Source organism: Artibeus jamaicensis, unplaced genomic scaffold (assembly GCF_021234435.1).
Source record: "Artibeus jamaicensis isolate MK-2021 breed Jamaican fruit bat unplaced genomic scaffold, CSHL_Jam_final contig_685, whole genome shotgun sequence".
Taxonomy (NCBI): Eukaryota; Metazoa; Chordata; class Mammalia; order Chiroptera; family Phyllostomidae; genus Artibeus; species Artibeus jamaicensis.
In genome coordinates, this window is record NW_026521924.1 from 7427000 (window position 1) to 7453950 (window position 26951).

A 26951-nucleotide genomic window follows, 5' to 3' on the forward strand; every position below is an offset into this window, starting at 1 on the left:
TACACCCCTTTTTTATTCACCGGCTGGCCTGCGACTAGGCTCGGCTCAGCTGATCTCCAGCTTAGTTTAAAGGGAGAACCCGATTATTTAACTCACACTGACATTTTACTCCCTCTACCCTCGTCCGCTATATATGCCAGTTTTCCTCATGTACAACCAAAATCCAGGGGCTTAGGAAATAAATCAGCTAGATTTTGAGTATCGCATCTTAATTATAATTCAGTGCTCTATTTATGAAGGAAGATTGTCTGCTTATTTTGAGGATGAATATATAGGAATATATGTCACCAGTACATTGTACCTCTTCAATAAATGCTATTTTATTAATATTGTAGTTAGTATTTACTTTTTCTTTTATTTCCACTGCTGTGCTGAGTGCTTTGTGTGACACCACCACCTAGAATGTGCCGGCCAGTCACTGTTTGAATCCTCTGACGTGCATTCGGTCCTTCAGAGTTCACAGTGACCTAAGGAAGCAGGAATTATTCTTATTGCTACCACCTCACAGACAAGAAAATGGAAGCACAGGGAGTGTACATAACTTGCCCAATGTCACAAAACTTGTAAACGGCAGAGAAGAAGATCTGAGTCCAGAGTCTGGTTTCTTAAACACTAGATTGCTCCAGGTTGCCACAGCGAAGCCTCACAAAAGTCCTGTGAGGGAGGTATTATGATCCCCATTTTACAAATAAGGAAACTGAGGCTCAGACAGGTAAAGTGATTTGACTAAAGCCCTCAGAGTCAGAATTCAAACCTAAGTCTCTCTCTGAAAACCATGGGTTCTGTTTGCTCTGCAATCAGGGTAGGGCAGTGGCTTAGCCACTCCCTGGTCACCGCTGGTTGGTGGGAAGCCAGCTGAATGGAGGACTCACCTGAGCGTGTGCTCTCAAGGCCAGGGAGGGCTGCATGACCTGGCTGTGCAGGAGGTCAGCACTGCCACCTGGCAGCCAATGAACAGTGCAGAAGAGCTGAGAATGGTGCCATGGTAGCAATTTTCAGGAGCCCACTGTGTGCAGATCTTGCTCCCTGACTGGTGGAATAGGTTTCTCGTCAGGCTGTGTGATGTCCCAGGAGCTTGGGACACCGCCTTTCTCCAGGCAGCCACCATGGCGCCAGGTCCAGTGAGCAATGTGCCTCAGCCTCTTGTCACTTCTAAGTGGAGTTTGACAAGATGCATTACTCTTCTCAAAATACTTTCCTCCCTTGGCTCTAGGACACCCTAGTCCCCCCTTTCTTTCCCATGTCACTGGCCACTCCTCCTGCTCTTTCTGGTCTTTACATGTAGCAGTCCTTGGATCTTCTCTTACACATGCAACATCATGGCTTGTAATGCCAACTCAATACTGATCAGATTCATGTCTTTAGCCTCAATCTTCTCTGAATTCAAAGCACATCTTAGTCTCCTAAGTGACATCTCCTAAGTGATAGTCTCCTGGGAGACACACTTAGTCTCCTAAGTATACATTACTAAGTGATGCATAGTAACTTTCAAACATAACACAATACTAACAGAACTGTTTCTGTCTATGTATTAGTTATCTATTGCTGTGTAACAAATTATCCCCAAGACTTAATGACTTAAAGCAACAATAAATCCTTCTTATCTCACATCCTTTCTGTGCATTGGGTCTCCATGACTAGGTTAGTTGGATTTTTCTGGCCTAAAATTGTAGTCAAGATGTCAGCCCTGGCTACAGTCATCTGAGGACTTGGCTAGAACTTGAGGATCACTTCCTAGACAGCTCACATGGCTTCTGGCAGGAGGCCTCAGTTTCTAGCTGGTTTTTGACAGGAGGCCTTGCCACTCGGACCTCTCCATAAGATTCTTGAGTGTTCTCATGACATGGCAGCTGGAGAAAACCAGAGCAAGTGACCCAAGAGAAGAGGGAAAGAAACCACATGCCATTTTGGGCCTCAGAAGACACTACCATTTCCACCACATTCTTTTGCTCGTATGAAGACACCTAGTACAGTAAAGGAAATGATGAGACAAGGGTATAAATGTCAGGAGGCAGGGATATTGGGAGCCATCGTGGAGGCAATTACCTCACCCCAAAACCTATTCCTTTCCTTGTGCTTCTCAAATCATCAAATGACTTGGTGCTCAGGCCAAAATCCTAGGAGTCGTCTTTGATTCTTTTCTTTCAGATTCTATTCTAGACCATCAGCAACTCCTGTCAGCTCTGTCCTCAGACCCTCCCCTCCACCGCACCACTCTTCACCCCATTTGTAGCACCTGCCCCAAGCTCAGCCCCCATGGACTGCAGTAAGCTAGTTGTCATCCTTATTTCCAGTCTTACCACCTAAGTCTCTTCTCCTTCAGCCAGAGTCAAGACCATGTTACTCCCCTCTGCTCAGCAACTTCCAGTGGCTGCCACTTCACTCAGAGCAACGACCAGAGTCCTCGCTATGGTCTACATGATCTGGCCCTTGCCTGCTTCTCCATTCATTTTTCCACACTGTCCCCCTCTGTACTCCAGGGGAGTCTCTGTGTTGTTCCTCAAGACAACAGGTGCCTCAGAATCCTACCTGTTCTCCTGGCTGGACCACCCCTCCCCCACACTCATAGGTTTGTTCCTTCACTTCAACCAGGTTCCTGCTTGAATGGCAACCCCTCAAGACAGAAAGCACTTTCCTGTCCAATATGGCACCTTATCACTCTCAACCCCCCAACTCTGCTTTACTTTTCTTGTTACTACTGAACCACATACTATATATATTAGTTTACTTGCTTATCATCTATCTCCTTCTCTGATGTATAAGCTGCAGGAGAGCAGAGATACCATACATTTTTATTATAACCAGACCTTCCCACAGCATGTGAAATAATGCCTAGCATATATTAGTTCCTCAAGTATTAATTTGTGGACTAAATGAATCAATAAATGTACTACCTGGCAGCAATTAATTCATGTAGAACAGTGCCAGCCAATAGAACTTTCTGCAGTGGTGGAAATCTCCTCTATTTATACCATCTGATGTGATGACTGTTAAAAATACTTAAAATGTAACTAATGTGACTAAGGAACTGAATTTTTTTAATCTTAGCTTGATTTTAACTAATTAGTCACCTGTGGTCAGTATCCGCCATATTCGAGTAGGTCTAGACCTTTGGGGTGGACGGGGTGGGGAGGGGCATGTTGGTGTCATTCTGCATCCATGCCAGTGGAGTGCTAGAGACTTTCTGAGGTACTGTGTCACAAAGGAGGCCGAGGTCCAATCAACAAATCTCTTTCTGAGCACCTTCTGTCTGTCTGGCACTGTATTGTCATCAGGATCTTACAGGAAAGAGTTCATGGATCAATTACCGCTTTCTGTCCTGGGCAATGAGGTGAACATAGTGTGATATGGTCTATCCACCATCCCTGATCTCAGTCATTCCAGGGGTAAATGGAGCTCCTTCCTGATTTCAGGAAGGGGCCATATGCTAGAACCCATACCTAGTGTCCTGTAAGCCTCTGGCTGGCTTTCCCCACCCCTGCTGTGTCCGCCCTCCCCATTGTCCTGCAAACTCCCTAATCCACTCTTCAAACCAGAGTTGATGTTCTTCGATGGAGTCTCTTTGAGGGCTAACCAAATGTCTTTTTTTTTAAGATTTTATTTATTTATCTCTAGAGGGGAAGGGAAGGAGAGAGGGAGAGAAATATCAATGTATGGTTGCCCCTTGTGAGTCCCCTGATGGGAACTGGCCTGCAACCCAGGCATGTGCCCTGACTGGGAATCGAACCGTGGTTGCTTGGTTCCCAGGCCCGCGCTCAATCCACTGAGCTACACCAGCCAGGGCCCAAATGTCTTTTTCACACACAAGCCCCTGCAAATTTTATTATTCTCAACTATTTTGTACTTAGTGAGAACATCGCATACACAGCACCCTCCCCTCCTACCCACGGTGCCGCTTTCCATGGTCTCAGTCATCAACCACCACCTGGAAATATTTAATGGAAAATTCCCAAACCAAACAACTGAAGTTTTCAATTAAACTGAGTCATATGATGAAACCTCATGGCGTCATCACACTCTGTCCCACCTGGGACATGAACCATCCCTTTGTCCAGCATTTCCATGCTGTATATACTCCACTCCCACTTTAGTCACCTAGTAGCCACCTTGGTGATCAGATCAAGCGTTGCAGTGTCTCCGTGCTTGTGTTTAAGTAACCCTATTTTACTTAATAATGGCCCCACAGTGTGAGACTAGTAATGCTGGCAGTTTGAATATACCCCCAAAAGCCATAAAATGTTCCCTTTAAGGGAAAAGGTATGTACGCATAGAAACATAGTATATGTTTTCTTCTGTACTATTCAGGGTTTCAGGCATCCACTGGGGTTCTTGGAATACATCCCCTGTGGATGGGGGGGGGGACTGCTGTAATAAAAAGCTGTTAGCACAGGGGCCATGTTTTTGCTTTTGCATGCATCTGCTATGTTAGGTATGTGAATAGTTCATACCACCCTCTAGTATGAACTAGAGTTCAGGAGGTTGTGTGTGTGTGTGTATGTGAACAGAGATTTTAATGGGTTGGTTTCTCTGATTGTGGGGGCTGGAAAGTCTAGAATGTTCATGGAAGGTTGGCAGGCTCGAAATTCTGGCAGAAATTGATGTAGTTGTGAGTCCAAGGACCATCTAGATGCAAAAATCCCTCCTCTTTGGGTGACCTCAATCTTTTCTCTTAATGCCTTCAACTGATTAGAGGCAGCCCACCCATGTTAAGGAGGATAATCTGTTTTACTCAAAACATACTGATTTAAATGTTCATTACATCTAAAAATTACCTGTACTGTTATAACTGCACCAATGTTTAACCAAGCAACTGGGTGCCATAGCCCAGCCAAATTAAAACATAAAATTAACCGTCATACTCTTAGTTACAAAACTTGGTTATATAAACTCACTTTTTATTGGCATTTACCACTCCACTGTCTCACTTCATAACTCCAGAGATCACATTCCACTACTTACATTCAAATCCAGGCCTCAGAGTCTGCTTCTGGGGAATTTGATAGGGAAAGGGGAAGAAAGAGCCTGGATGGGGAGATTGGAGGTCAGATAAAGGGGGTAAGCAGGGGTAAACCAATACCGTGAAAGGTAAGCTTCACCCTGACCAGGCTGTGCAGTGATGTTCTTCCTCAGACCAGCCATGTGTTAGCTCACCAACCAACCAGCTGTGGTGTTCAGATGTAACATATGAATATTCTCCAACCTTGTGTATCTCCGCAGGTGGATTATGATCGAGCACAGATGGTCTTCAGTCCTCCACTGTCAGGGTCCGACACCTACCCCAGGGGCCCCGCCAAACTACCTCAAAGTCAAAGCAAAGCGGCCTACACCTCAAGCAGCCACCAGTACCCATCTGGGTACCACAAAGCCACCCTGTACCACCACCCCTCCCTACAGACCAGCTCGCAGTACATCTCCACAGCTTCTTACCTGAGCTCTCTCAGCATCTCATCCAGCACCTACCCCCCACCCAGCTGGGGCTCCTCATCAGACCAGCAGCCCTCCAGGGTGTCCCACGAACAGTTTCGGGCTGCCCTGCAGCTGGTCGTCAGCCCAGGAGATCCCAGGGAGTACTTGGACAACTTTATCAAAATCGGGGAAGGGTCGACTGGAATTGTGTGCATCGCCACCGAGAAACACACAGGGAAACAAGTCGCAGTGAAGAAAATGGACCTTCGGAAGCAGCAGAGACGAGAACTGCTTTTTAATGAGGTAGATGGCATGTTCGGGTCATCCTTTCTCACCTACAGAACACTTATTCCCATTTCAGAAATAGTACATGTGCACTTTAGGACATCAGAAAACTGTGAAAATATAAATGTGAAAGTAGCATTGCCCATAACCCTTCCTTCTGGCCTCTTTCTATGTATGCATGGCTGCTGCCTTTACAAGGTACTTCATGTGCACAAGCCACTCTGCCGACCATTGATCTGGTTTTATTCTCACAACACTGTGAGGCAAAAAGATGTCATCACCATAGCAACAAGGAGATATGGACTCATGTAAGTTAAATGACTAGCCCAGAGTCATACAGCAGGTTGATGGCAGATTCCAAAACCTCCTGCTACTCTGTCTCTGTGGGAATATATTCATTTTACACTGTATATCCTCTGTAGCCAATTTTTAAAAATCACAATAAACGGAGGCAAGTTTACCAATGGACTGACTATCACTCTTTAGGAACTTTAAAATATTTCATCCTCACTACAGAACTAATGAATTTTTCCTGTAGAAAATATGGAAAATATTCTTTTTAAAAGTCTTATAATTCTATAATCAAGAAATCAAGAATATATTAATATTTCAGTATTTCCTTTCTATATTTTTTCAATGTAGAGAAATGATATATAGTATTGATTTCCAGAGAGTTTGTACCACTTTGGACTTCACCAATCATTGGATACTATCATGTTATCTCTGTTAATCTGATAGACAGATTAAATCATAGTGCTGTAGTTAACACTGTTGTTACTAGTGAGGTTAAATCTATTTTTAATTGTTTATAGGCCATTTATAATTTCTTCATTAAATTCTGTTCTCTTGGCACAGTTTTCAATGAGGGTGGCAGCATTTGCCCCATTGATTTGTAAGAGCTCTGGATATGTTAAGGAATTAATACTTTTCTATATACTTGTTGCACCTATTTTTCCACTTTCTCATTTTACCTTTCAACTTGCTTTTCACTTGAGAGTTCTCAAATGTGCATAGGTGGAAAAAATGAGTGCCTGCATCCAGGGACAAAACATTTAGAAGTGTTTGATGATTTTGTGGGGGTCTTGAAGAGAGAGATGAGCTTTTGTGGGTGATAACTCTAAGTCTTAAAGATAACGAGTCAGGATTCCAAGGTTAGACATGCCAGTCTTTAGCAGAGAATGTACCACCCACATATTGCTCTCAGAGCAGTAAACAGACACTGTACAAAATGCAGTCAGCAGTGACTTTGGACGCTCCTCTGTAGTAGCTCCAGCTCACAAAGGTGTTCATTTCTATCCCATGCTCTGAACCACACAGAGAGCATCAGGTGAGTGGGCTTCAGCTTCTTCCCAGTCCCCAATTCCTGATTTCTGCAACATATTTCCCACAATGCCAGAATAGACAGGGCAAATATAACTTCAACAAATAACTCTGTAATGTATTATTTAACATTAATTCCAAAAATGTCACCAGAAGCAGCCTCAGAGTAGCGATTCCTGGAAGCTTTTTCTAGTAAACAGATTCTAGTTGGCTTTTTTATGCCTAAGTCATATTTGTCTTTACCTTCAAGGCTCATCCTCCATATATAGCCCAGACCTCTCTGAAATTCAACCCAGACCTTCTCCCAAGAAGTTAAGTTGGCACCATGTGGCCCCACTCCTAGTAACTGTTTACTTCATTCACTTGTGAGACTTACCATTTACTCACGTACCATGAATTAGCGATGCTTTTACCAGGTTACACAGCTATAGAGTTTGGACAGCACATTCCGAAGGAAATCCTTAGGGGTATCTTACCATATCCCCAGAACAGGCAACTCACCTCCCTCTGTGCATGCAGCCTTGTCTTGGTTCTGCCCATCCTCACTCCTTATTCTCCCCGACCCAATGTCTGGTTAAGCCACGATTTTCTCTAGATTTCCTAACTCGATTCCCTTTAATTATACTAGCTGCTGTCAGTCAATCGTACTCACAGTACAAATGTGACCCCAAGAAAACAGGAAGCCAATTTTCACTGCCACGAGTCAAAAAGTATCTTTGTTTGCCCAGGTTGTGATAATGCGGGATTACCATCACGACAATGTGGTCGACATGTACAACAGCTACCTTGTCAGCGATGAGCTCTGGGTCGTCATGGAATTCCTAGAGGGTGGTGCCTTGACAGACATTGTTACTCATACCAGGTAAGTTTCTTTATTATCCAGACAAGCAATTCAAGGTATTTATTATTCTCCTCTGGGGGAGGCCTCAATGACTGGCTGTCTTTATGAACTCTTCATGAATTGTAAACACTTTGAAGTCAAGGACCATGAATACCTCTTCCTCTATGTCCCCCAGGTGCCTATTACAATATCATATATGTGTAGTTCATTCATCCAATTAACATTTTCCTTGCCCTCCAGAAGTTCATTAATGCCCACTGGTTTTAAATCAGCAAGCTTCTGAGAATGAGATTTTGGTGACAAATAGTAGAAATTTTCATTTCTGCCTAGATACCAAAAACTAAACTTCATTCTCCTGAGTTGCCATGTCACTGGTATGTGTTGGTACATGAAGGATACCTGGGGAAGGAAGGGGCGGGTGGAAGATCAGTCAAAGATTTATGTCATAGTAACAAACATATAACACAGAGAAATTTTTGACTCTGTGTTTAAATAGTCTGAAAGTAACAACAGCTAATTACCCTTGTTACATACCTCCCTGATGTGTCAGTTTCATCAAGTGTTTATCAATCACTTTTCATGTGCCGACCTCTTTCCTGTATGCTGGGGAAACAAAAGACACAAAAGAATAAGGCTGAGAAACATTCTCTCAAGGAAGTCACAGATTAGAAATACATACATTATACTGCCTGTGCAGAATTTGAAAGTATGTATGCAGCATAAGCATAAAGAACTTATGCAACTCAGTACCAGGAAGACAAATAATCCAATTAAAAAATGGGCAAGGACCTGAATAGACACTTCTCCAAGGAGAACATACAGAGGGCCCAGAAACATATGAAAAGATGCTCAGCATCACTAGCCATCAGAGAGATGCAAATTAAAACCACAATAAGATACTACCTCACACCTGTCAGAATGGCTATCATTAATAAATAAATTGACAAACAAAAACAAGCGCTGGTGAGGATGTGGAGAAAAGGGAACCCTAGTGCACTGTTGATTAGAATGCAGACTGGAGCAGCCACTGTGGAAAACAGTATGGAATTTTCTCAAAAAACTAAAAATGAACCAGCCTTCTGACCCAGCAATTCCACTCCTGGGATTATACCCAGAGAATCCCGACACACCAATTCAAAAGAATTTATGCACCTCCATGTCTGTAGCAGTGCTATTGACAATAGCTGCTTCCAAATCCAGACAAGATTTGGAAACAGCCTAAGTGCCCATCGGTAGATGAGTGGATGAAAAAACCATGGTATATTTACACAACAGAATACTACTTCAGCACACAAAAAAGGAAATCCTGCTTTTTGCAACAGCATGAATGGAACTGAAGAATATTATGCTAAGTGAAATAAGCCAGTCAGTGAAAGACAAATACCATATGATCTCACTTATAAGAGGAATATAATGAACAAAATAAACTAATAAGCAAAATAGAAGCAGAGGCATAGAATCGTGGAATAGACTGAGAGCTGTAAGAGGGGAGGGGAGTTGTGGGGGCTGATTGGAAGAAGGTGAAGGGATTAGTGAAAGGATATATATGAAGAATGCATGGACATGGACAACAGTGAAGGGACTGATTATGGAAGTGGGGGGCAGGTGGGTGCATGGAGGGTAAACGGGGAAAAAGTGGGACAACTGTAATAGCATAAACAATGAAATTTTGTTTTTTAAAAAAGAAGAATACCTGAATGTCTCTATAAGGGAGAGTCAAGAAAGATTTTCAATATGAGGTGAAATCTGAGTTGGGTTTTGAGAGATAAACAGGAGTTTACTAAGATAGAATGTGGGAAGAAAGGGACATTAAAACACAGAAAAAAAGTATACACAAAAAAAAGAGTATATGCTAAGACAGTGCTTCTCAAATTTTAATATGCAAATCACTTGTGGGTCTTATTAAAATACAGACCCCAATTCAATGTACAGAGGTGTTATATTCCGAATTTTAAAAAGCTTCCAGGTGATGAAGAAAATTCCAAAGGGTGAAGAGGAACGAGTAAGAGAGAGCAGGGTCATTGTGTAGGGTCTGCAAGAACAGCCATGAGGAAGAGTGGAAAGCAGCTCTCCTAGGCAAACTCTCCCCTGTGCTTCCTCTAGCCTCAGGCCTCCAGCACTGTGATAGAGGATATCTTCCAGTGAGGATTTAAAAAATAAAGAGAACAGGACTTCCAGTCAAGATGGAAGCATAAACACACTTCATCTCCTTACACAACTACAGAAAAAATTACAGCTAGACTATATAATAAATATCAGTCAGAACCATCAGAAAATCGAGCTATATGGAAGTCCCACAACCGAGGATTTAAAGAAGCCACATTCATTCAGATGGGCAGGCGGAACAGAGACACAGAGGCAGGCAGACAGGCACAGAGAGGAGAAGAGGCACGGAGACAGTGAAGTGGCCCCACATTCATTTGTGGTGGATAAAAACTGGGAGGGATACCTCAGGACCCATGGATCCCAGCCCCAAACCAGACCACCCAGCCCAGGGTTCCAGTGGCAGGAAGATAAATCCCATAACTTCTGGCTGTAAAAACCAGTGTGTGTTGGGGGGGTGAGGTAGCAGAAGAAACTGCCGGATTCTCAGGAGACTCCTCTTAAAGGGCCTGCATGGACTTAGTACTCACACAGACCCATCCTCTCTGGGATTGAGCTCCAGGGCAATAACTAGAAGTGCCCAGTGGTATATGGGGAGAAAATGAAGTGACTAGACATAGGGTGAGTGCCAGGAGACAGCTTCCTCTCAGGCAGAACTCCAGAAGCCAGGCAGCAGTGTTGTCCCCTCTCTGATCCCTCCCCCACACAGAGCCACAAAGTGGTGACATGGGTTGCCCCACCCTGGTGATTACCTAAGGCTCTGCCTCATTCAATTTATAGGTGTGCTTTTCTAAAATAGGCCACTCTGCTAAGACAGGGAGTCAAAGCAGCTCTATCTAATACACAGAAACAAACACAGGGAGGCTGCCAGAATCCAGGCTGCTGGATAGAAAGAAATATGGCCCAAATGAAAGAACAGAACAAAGCTCTAGAAAAAGAACTAAATGAAACATAAATAACCAACCAATTAGATGCAGAGTTCAAAACAATAGTTATCAGGATACTTAAAGAACTCATTGAGTATGGCAACAGCATAAAAAAGACCCAGGAACGAATGAAGTTTACATTAAGCAAAATAAAGAAAAATGTACAGGGGACCAAGAGTGCAGGGGATGAAACAGAATCAAATCAATGATTTGGAACATAAGGAAAAAAAAAAGCATTCAATCAGAACAGCAAGAAGAAAAAAGGTTTCCAAGAAAAAACTGGGATTGGCTAAAGAGACTCGGAGACATCTCCAAATGTACCAGCATCCAAATGATAGGAATTGCCAGAAGGCAAAGAGAAAGAGCCAGAAATTGAAAACTTATTTGGAAAAATAATGAAAGAAAACTTTCCTAAGAAGGAAATAAGCATATAAGTCCAGGAAGCACAGAGAGTCCCAAACAAGTTGCACCCCAAAAGGACCACACCAATTCACATCATAATTAAGATAAAGACAGAATCTTAAAAGCAGCAAGAGAAAAGGAGACAGTTACCTGCAAAGGAGTTCCCATAAGACTGTCAGCTGATTTCTCAAAAGAAATCTTGCAGGCAAGATGGGACTGACAGGAAGTATTCAAGCGATGAAAAGCAAGGACCTACAACCTAGATTACTCTATCCAGCAAAGCTATCATTTAAAAGGAAGTGCAGATAGACAAAGTGCTTCCCAGAGAAGGTAAAGCTAAAGGAGTTCATCATCACCAAGCCATTATTATATGTAATGTTAAAGGGACTTATTTAGGGAAAAGAAGAAGATTGAAACTATGTACATTAAGAGGCAACAAATTCACAGCTACTAACAACTGAATCTAAAAAAACAAACAAGCAAAATAGTAACAGAGTCATAGATATGGAGGTCACATGGAGGGTTATCAGTTGGGAGGGGGAAAGGGGAGAATGGGGATTAAGTAGCATAAATTGGTAGGTACAAAATAGGGGGATGTTAAGAATAGCATAGAAAATGAAGAGCCAAAGAATTTATATACACACCCCATGAACATGAACTAAGGGAGGGGGACTGCTGGAGAGAATGTGGGTATTGGGTGGAGGGGGGCAAAAGGGAAAATTTGGAAAACTATAGTAACATAATCAATAAAATATATTAAAAATAATAAATAAATAACTCCCAGTGATGCCAAAGCTTATATAGTTCATGGACCACATTTGGAGAAGCAATGTTCTAAGGAACAGATGTACAAAATGTTACATGTGGGAATCTTTAAGTTTAGTCTTGCTGGTAAGTATAATGCCAAAGAGTTAAGAGATGATTGTTATGAAGGAGAGGCATTGGATATTAGCTAATGTCCCAAGTCATTAGTGAAAAACAATAGGGGGAATGCAAGGAAGCAAGAAAGCTTTGGGAAACCCTGTGAAGAACAAAACGTGCTATTGTTTTCTCACTAAAATGAGGCAAGATTTCAATCATGACCCCTACAGCTCCCAGTCTGTGAAACTGTCTAAAAACAAAAGGACACTGTACTTTCTTTACCAACATGTCAGCTGATAGACTCCTGGTAGTGTAGCCATTGACATGCCCACCACCCAAATACATAAGAGCAACCTAATTTATAGAAACAAATATACTAAAGAGACCTAAGAACAAGACAAATGTAACTTACATATAAAACAGTTCATAAAAATATATCTGGAAGAGAGGCTTCAGGTAGCCACTCATGTCTCTAGAGTTCTCCCTTTGTCAGGGTTCTTTTCAATGCCTACTTTGTATCAAATGAATGAAGTTGAGATGCATTTCATCAAGGAAGTCACAGATTAGAACTAAATACATTATACTACCAGTGCAATCTCCTCTGAAACCAGAAATACCTTTTTCAGAGGGGTGCAACCATGAAATGTGGGAACCATGTCCCATGCTGTCTTGCCTTTCTCATTGCCATGGTGCATCTATTAAAGCATCGTCCCTTCACACTTAGTTATTAGGAACTAACTAGCTCCAATTTCCTTCTTGAAAGAAGGATCTGGAGTGTAAGAAACTTCCAGTTCTTGAAGGAGGGAGGGGGGTTGTTAGTGAGAGGCAGGGCAAGTCTCTGTGGTCCAAAGATCACTTTGCCCAAGTCCTGCCTTGGAGAGAACTGAGGTTGTCCCCATTTCCGAGATCAGAAAAAAAATCTGTGGAAGTTGAAGAACTTGCTCAGGGTCACATAGCAGAAACTCCTGGAATCTTGATGCCATTCAGTGCACACTCTCTGTAGGACTGTGGAAGTATAAGGAATAACCTATAAGAGTCCAAAAAGTACATTTTCATTAACAGTCCAAAAACAAAAACAGTGAATGGACATCTCTGGCCCTTGGCTTATGTTTGGACCTTGTCACCCTCATGAACAGCTTTAGGTCTGTGAATCAGAACCAAAAGAATTCCTTTTCCTTGCCTGTAGATTTCCCATCCAGATATGGGCTGGTTCGCTAGAATGCTAGGGAGCTCCGTCTCTGGATCATTTCAAAGATGTTCTGAAATCTGTCCTTGCTTCTTAAATGTTATTTTCCTTCTAGAATGAATGAAGAACAGATAGCTACTGTGTGTCTGTCGGTTCTGAGAGCTCTCTCCTACCTGCACGATCAGGGAGTGATTCACAGGGACATAAAGAGTGACTCCATCCTCCTGACGAGCGATGGGCGGGTAAGATTTTCATGTTGGGCCCCTCCATGTGTTAGCTTGCCCCTTTGCCCATTATGGATATTGTTCTCCTAAGAGCACTTTCTCATGATTCTCATTCTTTAGTCACAAGTCACCCACTGTCCTTCCCAAACGTCTTACAAAAAGGAAATCACCATCCTCTGTGTCATCCTGTTAGTCAGAATTATCTGGGGCTCAAATTTGATGGATAATTTTCTACATCAACAATGAGTACAGGAAGTAATGAAAACTATGGAAATTTCTTTTTCTGCCACATTCTTATTTTGTTGGAGGAGATCGTGTTTTCTAGGACTTCGTGACCCTGTTCTTGTGAGTATACATGTCTGCAGTATCTGTCGTTGTCCCTGCAGGAAACAGATGTCACACTGCAATGGACCATTTGAGGAGAGCTTAATAAGGTGTGGGCAGAGGCAGAAAAGTCAGGAGGATTAGAAAAGCACATGAGGATTAGTGTGGTTCTCCAGAATGCAGTGTTGCTCTTACCTGGGGAGGTGGGAACTGGCTACCAGAGCCTGTAGACAGATATTGTGGCGTGAAGAGGGCTGCATGGCAGGAGTCAGGGCTTCAGTGGAAACCAGACCACAGCAAAGCTGCAGGATGGGAGCTGGGGGAATCAACACCCCAGCCTCACTCTGGTCCTTCCTTCCCTTCCCCTGTGGATGCTTCCCATTGGCTAAAGCAAATAGGAAGTCATCAGTAAACACAGGTTGGCCTCCCAGGGCTCAGAAAGGGTAGGGGAAATAAGATCCAGGGCAAACTAAAGATACCCATCACAGGAGCATGTCTCCAGGCCTAGATTTCTGCATTTCCCATCATCACAACTTCCTCAAGGGATACTGTTGAAACTGATCAGCCACGCCGTGGTATGAAAGAACTTAGAATTCAACGGCCAAGATGAGAATGAGTTGACGTTCCACAGAAGGTTTAAATGGAAGTTTTGAAGAATAAGTTTTCGCTATTTAGGTCCTTTTAACTTCCCTGAAACTTCCATTAAAGGTAAGAGCTCTAGGATGAATGGAGCCAGCTGTTCCTCTGATGATCCGTGTTACAACCCAGCAACCTCAGCCATGTGGAAAACATTCATGTCACATCAGAATTTGCCCAGAATGGCCAGAGGGCAGCCAGAGGCAAACGACAGCCCTTTGGCTTTTTTTCTTTTGTTTAAAAAAGAATTGTCAATTTTAAAGCAGAAATTTATTTTTTAGAAGTAGATTTACACTTGTGAGTATGCAAAACACATCATTTTTTCTTGTGTTATTATTTATTATTGTATTATTTTCTATATGAAGATTATATACATATAATTTGCAAACTTGGGATTATGTTTAACAGACAGCTTTAAATCCTGCTTCTGCATTGTTCTAACTAAAAACTTTTAAAAAGAGTATATAGCAGTCCGTTTTGCTTTATAACAAACACTCTCGTTAGTGGCCTAAAACAGCATCCATGTATTTGTTCATTAGTCTGAGTCAGCACATGCTCAACTGGGACAGCTCACCTCTGCTCCAGGTGGCATCAGCACAACTATCTGTTTTATTTGTGGTCTGCATGCAGTTGACAGCCTCCCTCATTTGCCTGGCACTTGGCTGGCCCTCAGCCAGGACAGTGCGGGGGTGATAGCCACGTGTTACTCATCCCCCAGCAGGCTAGCCCAGGCTCATCCATGTGCTTCCTGTGGCCAGGTTCCCAAGAGCAGCATCAGAGGAAAGCCCAGTGCACACACACTTCTGCACCCACCACTGCCTTACATCATGTTTGCTAACATCCCTTTGGCCAGTCACAAGGTCAAGCCTAGATGTAAGGGTTGGGGAAATAGACTTTACCTCTTGATTGGAGAAGATGCTAAGTCACAGTGTTAAGGGATGTGGATGCAGGAAGGGGACGAATATGTTCCCCTTTCTGCACACTTTCCCACAGAACAGGAGAGCTACAGGAAAACAGCAGGACCCCTTTCCTGGCCTGACTCAGGAAAGCCAGAGATGAGGCCCCCTGCCCTCAGAGCACAATTTGCAAAGCATTAAAACTGGTCCACAAACCAGCTCTGGGGACTGGTGCAAGCAAAAAGAGCAAAGCAGGGCACTTTCAAGCCAGACTTCCTTTCCTCGTTTCTGGAGACATATGACAAAGGCTTTCTTGCTCTAGGTACATGTCAGATGTAAAAATCAGACATGACACTAAGGTAATAATTCATTGTTTAACAGCTCACTTAAATATCTCCCCTTCCCCACAAGGTATTAAAGTTATTGAATCATTCATTATCATTCTCGGACAGAACCTGTTTCAAACATTGTCTGCATTTCCATGCACCCAACAAAGTGTTCACAGGGACCAGCACATTGTTAGTGCTTTAGTCTTATTGGTTTGTTGAGTCACTCATACAATAAATATTACCTGAAAGTCAACTGCTCCAGGGATGGTTCTAGGTCCTAAGAAGGAATAAAGCAAAATCACTACTTCATTAAATATATTAGGGGCACGGAGGTGTGGTAATAAAGAAATAGATAACTACACAAATAAAGTCACCACCAGACAGGCAGTGATAAGCACTAAGGCTGCTGGAATTATTTCATTTAAGCAGGGGGAGGAGGGGGGATGGGGCAGAGCCGGTCAGTTATAGAGACCAGTCAGAGAAGGCCCTTCTGAAGAGGTGACCTTATAGCAGAGACTTCCGACTGATGAAGCCTGTTGCTCTCAGGGGTGTGACTGTTCCAGGAAGAGGGTACAAGCCTCATGTTGAGCGGATCCTGTTTCTCTTGGCCAGAGTGTGCTCGTCCAGGTTCAAGAACAATGCACTGTGTTGACTCCACGGGGCTTCTTCAATTTCTAGACAGAAAAAATGTGGTTTTAGATGGAATGTGGTTACTCTAAGAAAAGTCTGAGAATACAGTTTGTACTAATCTATTAGACCATGGAGTTTTATGGAGAAGACATTTTTGTTCATTTATTGTCATTATAACAAATCACCCCAACACTGAACGTCTTGAAGCAGAAGTCATTTTAGCATTGTCACGTTGCTCTGAGAGTTGGTTGGGCCCACCTAGCCAGTGCTGCTCTGACCTGTGGTCAGACGATGAAGGGAGACATCTTCCTCCGTCACATGTCAGGTAGTGAGTGCTGGCTGATGGGAGGGTGTGCAGCAGGAGCCGGCGGCCTGGACACCTGCGACAAGGTCTCGCCCTATGGCCTTCCTTGCAGCATGGAGGCTGTGTTCCAAGAGTGAATGTCCCCAGAAAACAGGGTGGAAGTGCAGGACACTTTTATGACATAGCCTAAAGTCAGATAGTGTCACTTCCACTGTAGTCACAGCCCTTTCAGACTTGGGGAGGGGGCGGAACAGAAAACCTTCCTCAGTGAGAGGAATTGAGTCACATGGAGGAAGAGTTTATGGACAGGGCAATATTGTTGTTGGCTTTGGGGAAAATATTGTCTGTCACACAAGCTGTCTTGGGTTCGCTTCCTGTCTGCAGACATTCAATGTCATTAGCCCTTAGAGAAATACAAATTAAAACTAGAAGATACCAGTGCACATTTATCAAAATGGATGAAATGAAAAACAATGATAACACCTCTTACTCGTACATGGCTGGTGGGAATATAAAATGGTACAGTCACTATAAAAAATAGGCATTTCCCTTCAAAACTAAAAATGGACTTACCATATCACATATACTTCAGGGAAATAGAAACTTATTTCAGCACATAAACTTGCACACAAATGTTTACAGCAGTTTTATTCATAATAACCCAAACCTAGAAACTCCCCTTATATCCTTGAAAGGGAAAATGGTTAATTAAACTGTGGTGCATCTGTACCATGGCATACCACTCAGCCAAAAATAAATAAATAAACAAACAATCAAACAAACAAATAAATAAATATTAAAAGGAGTGAATAAGGGATACTTGATGAATCTCAAGGAATATATGATGAATTTTTAAAAAGCTATTATATAAAAGAATTACACTGCATAATTCCATCTATGTAACATTTGTGAAATAATATAATTATAGAAATATACAGAAAATCTGCAGTTCCCAGGGGCTAGGGACTCAGAGTGTGTGGTTATACAGAGGTAGCACTAGGGAATCTTTTGGTGAGGGTACAGTAGAGTACACAATCCTGGTTGTGATTATGCAAGGCTACCATGTAATACAATTGCAGCGTATATACAGACATACATATACTACAGATATAGTTGATGAAATTGGAATAAGCTCTATGTACTATACCAACAGCGATTTCTTGGCGTTGATATGGACCTACAGTTGTATAAGATGCTAATATTAGGGGGTGCTGGGTCCACGTTTCTTTGCAATTTCCTTTGTATTTTGAAATTTAATTATTTCTAAACAAAATTGTTTAAGTGAGTTATTCAGATGTAAAAGTATAAATTCTTTCTGGCCTCTTTGACAACTAGAAAGGAAATTATTTGCTATCAACTGAAAGTAAATTGGTCATTATTTGTCCATGGCAGAAATAATATCCAGTGAATCACTAATTTGTCTTAAGCAAGGGGAATGTGATGTTTGGGGTTTGAGAGGGGAAATAAATTAAATGTCACAAAGTGGTTGTAAGAACTGAGTGAAGAAATTGGTGTAAAGCTGTAAGATGTAAATGAGGTACAAGGGAGACACTTAGAGAGAGGGCAGTCCCTACCCCACCCTTGCAATTGAGGGCTGAGCCAATTCATCTACAGTCTGTTCTTGGCCTGGGGCTTGAATTTGAGAGATGATACTCAGGGGCCACTAGCCAGTGAGTGATCAACTTTTATCAAATTCATTGGTTGGAATGAAATTCAAATCCATTACACTCAATGCCTTTATTAAAAAGGGACAGTCTCCAGACCCAGAAGGTCCATGTGTTTGAGTCCTCTCCATACACCAAGGTTGCAGGTTTGCTCCCTGGTCAAGGCACGTACAAGAATCAACCAATAAATATGCATTACGTGGGACAACAAAGCGATATTGTGATATTTCACTTTCTCTCTCCCTCCCCCCACTGCAAACAATTAAAAAAACAAACAAACAACCAACAGGGACACACACAAGTAATCTTTCTGGTCATTTTTTTGCTATAAATTGCCACAATTTAAAAATTGGGAGCTTTCACATGAAATTTCCAATTTCTATCTTCTCTGCCAAAAAATCACAGGCAGCGCCGTGCCTGGATTCACACATGGCAGGAATGGAGGCTGTGTTATGAGGGTGAGTAGCACCAGGGCAGATGCTGCTGGGCCCCCACCCGGAACTTCCAGTTTGTGCTCACCAGCTCCTCCTCCAAATGCCAAAGGCCACCAGCTGCATCTCTTTACCTGGGGATTTTCTCCCTCCACCCAGTTGTCTGCTTTTCTAGTACAAGGCAGGCTGGAAATTCCAAGGAATTAACATCCACACTCCCTAGGAACAGCCCAGAAACAGATAATGGGAGCTGGTGTATAAATACCGCAGCTCTCAGCCTTGCGTGCAGTAGGTCTGAGGCACAGGTCCTCCACAGTCTCCCAGACTTCCTCAGCAGGATTCAGATCTAGTTTACACTGTGGTAACTTGCTGGGTAATTTTTTAAATTAACCCTTGACCGACTGCCTTTTCTTTTCTGTTGTACTTACCCATTTCTCTGCTAGTGTTCCCTGTATCTCCCTAGCACTGAATTCTTGTCTCAGGGTGTGCTTCTGAGGAGCCCAAATGAACACAATGTCCACAGACAATGCAAGGTGGCTTGTCCCTCTCCCACAGGACTTGAAGGGAGGGTAAAGAATAGGTAAGGGGGCAGAGACTGGCAACCAGGGATTTATGACCTTCCCACACCCTCTTTGCTGTGCCCCTGACCATCAGCTGGAAGTCAGTGTTTCTTTCCCAAAGGTGTACACCCCTTGTTTTTTCACACAGACCATGTAATTCATTGATATTTTTTGCCTGAGTCTCTTGGGCATTTGAGTTGTGTTGTCTCTCAGATAACTAGAATTTTATAATTAGAAGACCTGAAGGCTATTTCCCAAATGTTCTTCTTAAGTAAACATAGACTTGGTCCTGTTAAATAGCTTCTTTCTTTTCTTTTCTTTTTACAAAAAAATTACATTTATTCTATATTTTAATTTGTATCTGTAATTACAATTACTGGTGTTCCTTATTACTATCTACTGTCCTTCCATCCTGAAAGGTTCACTTAATGTTTCTTGTAAGGCTGGTTGTGTATTAACAACTAAAATTCATTTCTTTCCAGTGGTCTCTGAGCTACACCAAGTCTCTACCTGTCTTCCCTTCCCTGCCACTCCACACAGGTTACTTTTCCTAATTCAGGAATTGCAGCATGGGAAGTCAGGAGACTCAGATCTGAGTCCCACTCAAATACTGTTGTATAGTCTCGGCAAGTGCCTACTGCCCAAATGGCAGAGGGACTGGCTAAAGCCTCTGGCTGTTTCAGCTTAGCCACCGTGATACCCTCCTCCTGCTCTTGGGCATGGCAGCTGAAGAAGTGGACCTTAAGCCGGGGGCATCATCATCTCTCTGGCCCCTTCCGTTACCTCTCTGTTCCTTGGTCCCTAAGTCACTGCTCTTCTTAAAACAGTTCTCAAACTCTAGTGAGCCTCAAAATCCCTGAAGACCTTAGCAAAAAAAGCAAATTCTTGGGCCCCACTCCCAGAGTTTCTGATTCAGTCAGTCTGGGCTGTACCCAAGAACCTGCATCTCTAGCAAGTTCCCAGGGGTTGCTGATGTTACACATGTTGGGTACCATTGCCTTATATGAAACACTCAGGAACCAGGCTCAAAAGCCTGCTTTTGTATCCATGCAAAAACCTGGAGCAGATGCAAGAATTCTTTAGGGTGTATGCAATTTACAGAATGAGAGTTTTACATTCTATTTTAAACCTGTAACTTTTGTGGATAGCCTCTTTTGCTCTGCCTCCCATGTTTTTCTGGGGCCTCTGATTCCTAGCCAGGACACATTGAAATGGATAGGATCTCAGGTTTAAGTAGCAGCTTTGTGCTCTTAACTCTAGTTCTTTGGCCCCCTTGAAGCGAGTTCCATGTTCTTCTTTAAGGGAGCAGGCAATGTGCTAGCTACAGTTCTCTTGGCCTAACTGCATTAGCAGGACAAAGGTGGTTTCCTAAGCAGGCACACTGCACAATTCTGTCTAAAATAAGGCTCAGCTGAGAGTCTATGTGATTTGCTTTTAAGGTCTGCCTACAATGCCTTATTATACTCATTACTTGAGTTCTCATTATCTACTTGCAGATTTATTTGGATGAATGTTGTGTGCAATTATGTTCTTTTGGAAATTGTCTCCTTTATGTACTTGGATGAGTCAAAAATACATATGCAGAAGCACTTGCACTCCGACAATAAAATAGGCCTAACTTCCAAGGGTCGAGTTTCAATTTCTCATCTTCCATTTTGTCAGGGAGATAATTATTACTCTGGCAAGTGTGGGGTCATTTTGTGTAAGTCCATAAAGAGAAAGCCATGCTAGAGATACTGACATTAAAAAGTATCAATACCAAAATGCAAATATGTTCAACTCCTTAATCATGCAGCTTTCTTAAATTTACAGGCCAAAAAAATTGGCAAAACTGTTCCTCTTCTGCCATCTGTGTAGTAGAGTTACAGATTCACTCATAAACAAGCTCTGAAAATAACTGCACACACATGCACATGCAAAATTATAATTTCACCAATTGTGAAAACTTACCTCAACTCACAAAGTGGAATCTAGTCTGTGGAACTACACAAAGTTCCACAGGCTAGATTTTTTTCAAAACTCTTTTAAAATTCAGTCTATTAGTTTTAGTATGCTTAAATAATTTAAACATTACCTATCAAAGTTTAACCACATTATTATAAGTTTTAACTGGTACTTTTAGAACCTCAGCCCTTGTGATTTGGCCATCACATTACTCCCTCTTCACACCTACCACCCTCATCTTTCTTAAGGTGGAGTCTGGGAGAAAAGGAGATAAATGTGAATTGTGGGACCTCAGGATGAAGGAGAGAAGACTATCTTCTTGTTCCTCCGTAGTCCCTGACCTGACAAAATTGGCCCATTCTGCTACCTGGACTGGGGACCACTAGGATTAACAGGTTCCCTCAGCTGGACTTTTCAAAAGTACATCTCTGCTGTACCTTGCAGCTCCAGCCTCTTGCCATAGTCTTAAAAGTCATCTTTCGGGCTGACTCCATATCTCAACTATAGGCTTGCAGTGAGCACCTACTTCCCCAGTCCCTCTCTGAGATTTGATGGAGCTTCTGGATTTCTGCACAACGCACAAAAATCTTCTCCCTTGCACTTGTGGGGATGTGTGCTATTCAGATATTTGATTGTGAAGTGAGCTGTCTTCAATGAGTTTATGATGGTTTCATGGAAGCCAGTAACATTGCTTAGGTTTACTTCCATCCATTCTGTGCCATTTCTTCATGGAGACCAGATTCAGCATAGCCAAGGCTGATGTTCAGCTGGTATTCACTAGCATATCTATAGTCATTTTAAAAATATTACCATATTTTCATGCTTGTTGGTAAATGTCCACTGTTTCAAGTCATTGGAGTATCCAACTTCCTTTGCCTCATTAAAGATGGATACCACTTAACTTTCTGTCTAGATTCTGATTAGTGTAGGTGAATCTGGTTATTAAATATTTTGAATATTGCCTCCTCTCCCTTCTTTGTGTGGGGATTTGTGCCACTCGGATATATCTGAAGCCCACCATCATCTGTTTGGGGTGGTGGGAAGTGATATATAATAAAGAGTTGAGGCCTGATGTAGTCAAATCACTGCTCTTCATTCTCTTCTTCACGTAATCCCAGGACTGTAGGATTTTTCCACTTCTCTGAACTGTAAACTCCTTTTATAATAGGGCACCAAGGATTGTGGACCAGCTTCCATGGACCCAGAGCTTTCTTCTTCATACCACATGGAAATCTGGGTTTGATTCTTGGTGTCCAAGCCATTATGAAAATCATCTTTCCACTAAACCAACTTTCTTTAGCATTAATCTGGAGCAATCTAATCTCCTTCAACCCAAACCACACCATCACTGACATTGTCCTGATTAGGAAGAAGATTATGAACAAGGAAGTGGAAGAAGAAAAAGCACATTCATAATATCTAAAATATCCTATTCATTTGTACTTTAACTTTGATTTTAGAAACAACTGTCTTCAGTAAGTCAATGATGGTTTCAGAATAGCACCAATGTGTCTATTACAGGACCTGCTATCATATATATGTGTCAATATAAAATAAAATCTATCTAGTAGCATTTGTTTCTTGAGTACCTATTCTTTCCCAGCTCTTAAGGAACACGGGAAGACTTCACAAGTAAAAGGCAAAGCTGTTGCCCCTGAGGAATATTGCTTCTATCCAGAGGAACAAAATTAGCAACAGGAAACAGTTCAAGATTGAGTGAGTGCTGAGTTCTCTCAAATCTAGAAAGGAGAAAGATCAATATGGACACATGAAAAAAATTCTGGAGGAAGCGAAAAGTGATCAGGCTTTAAAGTATGCTTAAGGATTGAATATGCTTTCCCACTAAGATTAAGAAAAAGGCAAAGATGTCCCTTCCCACCAATTCCTTTCAATATTATACTAGAAATACTAGATAATGCAATAAGACAAGAAAAAAGATAAAATATATGCAGATTGGGAAGGAAGAAATAAAACTGTATGTTCACAGATGACATGATGGTCTATGTAGGAAATCCAAAAGAATCAACACAAATAACACCTAGAAGTGGTAAAGAATTATATCCAGGTTGAAGGATATATCATTAATATGCAAATGTCAATCACTTTTCTATATAGCAGCAATGAACAAAATAGAATTTGCGATTAAAAACACAATGCTATTTATATTAGTGCCACCCCAAATTTAAATACTTAGTTATAAATGTAACAAAATATGTACAAGATCTTATAGGCAAAACTCTGATTAATGAAACCAAAGACCTAAATAAAGGGAGAGCTATTCCATGTTTATGGATAGGATGACTCAATATTGTCAAGATGCCAGTTCTTCCCAAATTAATCTATAAATTCAGTGCAATCCCAGTCAAAATTCCAGCAAGTTATTTTGTGAATATTCACAAACTAATTCTTAAGTTTACACAGACAGGCAAAAGATCAACACACAATATAGCCAACAAATATTAAAGAAGAACTAAGTTGCAAGACTGACACTACCTGACTTTAGTGACAATTCACACTGTCATCTTTATAGGCAGTGTGATATTGGCAAGAGAATAGATAAATAGACCAATGAAACAAAATAGAGAGCCCAGAAATATGTCCATATAAATGTAGTCAAGTTTTCTATGACAAGGGAATAAAGGCAATGCAATGGAGTAAAAATGGTCTTTTCAACAAATGGTGCTGGAACCACTGGATATCCACATGCAAAAATTAGATAGAGACACAGACCTTATCCCCTTCAGAAAGATTAACTCCATGTGGAAATATACTAGATGGAAGTATAGGTTTAAGACTGGAAGAGAGAAGTCTGTATTAAGCATGGGAGGTAAAAGAGTATCTGGCAAGAGTATGTAAAAAGAGAAGAGGGGAGAGTTCAAACCTGAACCCTAGGTAGCCCCAATATTTAAGGTATAGGCAGCAGAGGTAGAGCCAGGGAAAAAATGCTGAAAAATGTTCAGAGAGGTATGAAGAGACTCAAGGGAGAATTTGTGCCATTGAGACTTTACCTTTGATTTATGGAAATTTAAATTTCAAATGACCATTCTGAACCATTGCCAACCAATGCCTGAATGACTTGTCTTTGAATGTGTATTCCATTACATCACTAACGACCCTAGGGGCAGTCCTCTTCAGTGAGGCCATCAAAGTTCATAACAGATCATCATGAACAGGAATCATACCTTCTAGAAATAAACTGAATCCATGTCATCTGGAATATATAAACTGGCACAGTGCCTAATGGTTCAGCATATTCTTAAGAGTATTCTTAAAAGCTCAGTGCAAGAGTTTTCAGGCTTTTTCAAAAATAATATCTAAGATAAAGAACATACATGTACATTGGCTCATTAGGGTCACCATCTCACACCCCTAGTGCTAACACTCAGTTTTGATGCCATTTCCAACTTTTTGCTCATATTGCAACTTTGATGGTCATGAGCAAAGGAGGAAAACAAAAAGAAAAAGTGAGCCAATATTTAACATATCCTATATAAATGAGGTCTTGCAATAATTCAAATGCAGCAGTCAGGTTGTTTATTTGAATCTCTCAAGGTACTTAGAAATCTAAATGTGTTTGATGCGAAAGAACCTTAGCTGCAGCAGTTTATATAAAACTCTTATTAAGAATAGCAATTTACTTACACTCATCTGTTACACTGAAGTTGTGGGTTTGAATTTTAATGACTTTATTGTTTGCAGTATACTTAATTTGTAAATGTTTTGGTTTCAGTATTTTATAGAAGATATGAGCAGCAGGAGTTTAAACATTTACCTGCTGGAGGCATGAGAGTTTGTTTGTTTGTTAGTTTGTTTTTATTAAAATGGCTTGTGCTTTTCCACTAAAAGGGTTTGACAACTCCTTCACCAATATTTCCAAGACCTGTTAATGAGACCGTTTTGTTTTGAATTTTAAAGTCTCTATGTATTTCTGGATCTTCAAGCCAGTATTTCTAAGTTTTTCATTTCTTGCCTTCCTTTACTTTCCAGATAAAGTTATCTGACTTCGGTTTCTGTGCTCAAGTTTCCAAAGAGGTACCGAAGAGGAAATCCTTGGTTGGCACTCCCTACTGGATGGCACCTGAGGTGATTTCTAGGCTGCCTTATGGGACAGAGGTAAGGGGATGACAGCTATCGTTTGAGAGAGGCAGGGCCTGAACACCCTCAGGGATACAGTGGTTCTGAGACAGTTAATGAACACAAGAGATCAGGGTGATGACCTTTAACTTCACATTTGGCCCCCATTCACTAGACTCATCACAGAGGAGGCAGTGGCAGAAGGGAGGATGTTGCCCCAACACTGACCTAAGGGCGTTTATTGAGATGGACACTGGGGGAGACTGATTCAAACTCTGATACCCCCTCCATGGCAGACAACCACAGGGCAAGATAATGCAACTTGAAAAGTGGCCAGAGACACGCACAGACAAGCAGGTGTGATGATTCAAAGGGCAGAGGGTCAGAAACAGCTCCATGAGACAGAGGTAGTAATTAGATAAGCGATAATGTTTTCCCATAGAAAAAAAACATATGTGAATATTACATGTCAGAATATGGCATAATTCCTGTTTCCTCTGGAATGGAAACAATTGCTCATAATTACTTTAGGGATAAGGTTTAGATTTGTAAAAATGGGAGGCCTTCTAGAGGAAGAGTAGTGTGAGTAGAGGCTCTGAAGCATGCTAGACACTACACACAGTTGAGGCGAGGAGCTCCCTCCAGCTGGGCTCGGCACAGTGTTGCCACGTGTTGTGGTGCGGAAGGAGACTGTAAGAGAGGGGAAGCAGCACAGAAGAAGTGGCATGGATCAACGAGCTAAGGATATGAGCATAAGTTAAGGCAGATTCTGCTCTCTTTCCCTTGCGTGCCTGCCCTTGGATGAGTACTCAACTGATTTTTCTCACTGTGGTTCCAAGAGCATAAATTCTCCATGAAGGTCACTGCCAGGGTTATAACAGGAATGCAGGTAACTGATAAGAGGTGTAGTGAGGCTCTAACAGGGAAGGGACTGTAACTGGTAATTTATAGCACAGCTGGGGCCTCTCATTGTCCAGGCTCCCCATTCTTTACTCAGAAAGAATTGCTTGTCATCTCTTCCTTTTCTCTATTCCCTGAAAATGGTTTTATAAAGCAGGACTTTGTGCTTGCTGCTTCAAAATGATAAAACACAAAGGAAAGAACTCCAAAGCGTGGGGTGGGTGGGTGGGGGCAGAACTGTTTTTAAAAATCCAATCAGTAGAAGAATCAGAGTATACCGTGTTGTGCAATGTAGCTCTTTGCAGTTTGTTATGAATATCTCAAAAACTCTTCTTATTTCTTTTACAACTTAAATGTAACTTTCCTCTCTGTATTTATAACATAAAAGTTTGGATTTTTTTCACCTGCCCTGGTAGACACTTAGCCACCAAAATTGGCTAAATCAACAGGGTAAAATTATATAAAGTTCTAAACTTCAGAATGTTAGGATATTTATGTGTACCTAACTCTCAGGATCTTCACTGAAGTTGTCTATAAAAAAAACAAATGAAGCCTCTGAGCAAACACTCAGTAACTCAACAATTCAGTGTTGAGTATAAATCTGTGTTATAAATATTGAAAGATTATAAATACCACATTAGTTTATGAATGAGTATGAATCTGTTGGTTCCCTGGACACATCCTATGTTGCAAAATGTTCTCTGC

The 26951-nt window shown here is 41.7% G+C and overlaps 1 protein-coding gene across 2 annotated transcripts in view; it reads left to right on the forward strand.

Annotated features, from left to right (window-relative positions):
* The window catches only part of PAK5 (p21 (RAC1) activated kinase 5), a 290608-nt gene that overhangs the window by 259506 nt on the left and 4151 nt on the right, over positions 1–26951 (forward strand). For both annotated transcript variants that reach the window (XM_037136449.2, XM_053671246.1), the window contains exons 5-8: positions 5218–5709; positions 7740–7873; positions 13446–13572; positions 25260–25385. In XM_037136449.2, the coding sequence (XP_036992344.2) occupies positions 5218–5709; positions 7740–7873; positions 13446–13572; positions 25260–25385 (879 nt within the window). The remainder of the gene's footprint in view (positions 1–5217; positions 5710–7739; positions 7874–13445; positions 13573–25259; positions 25386–26951) is intronic.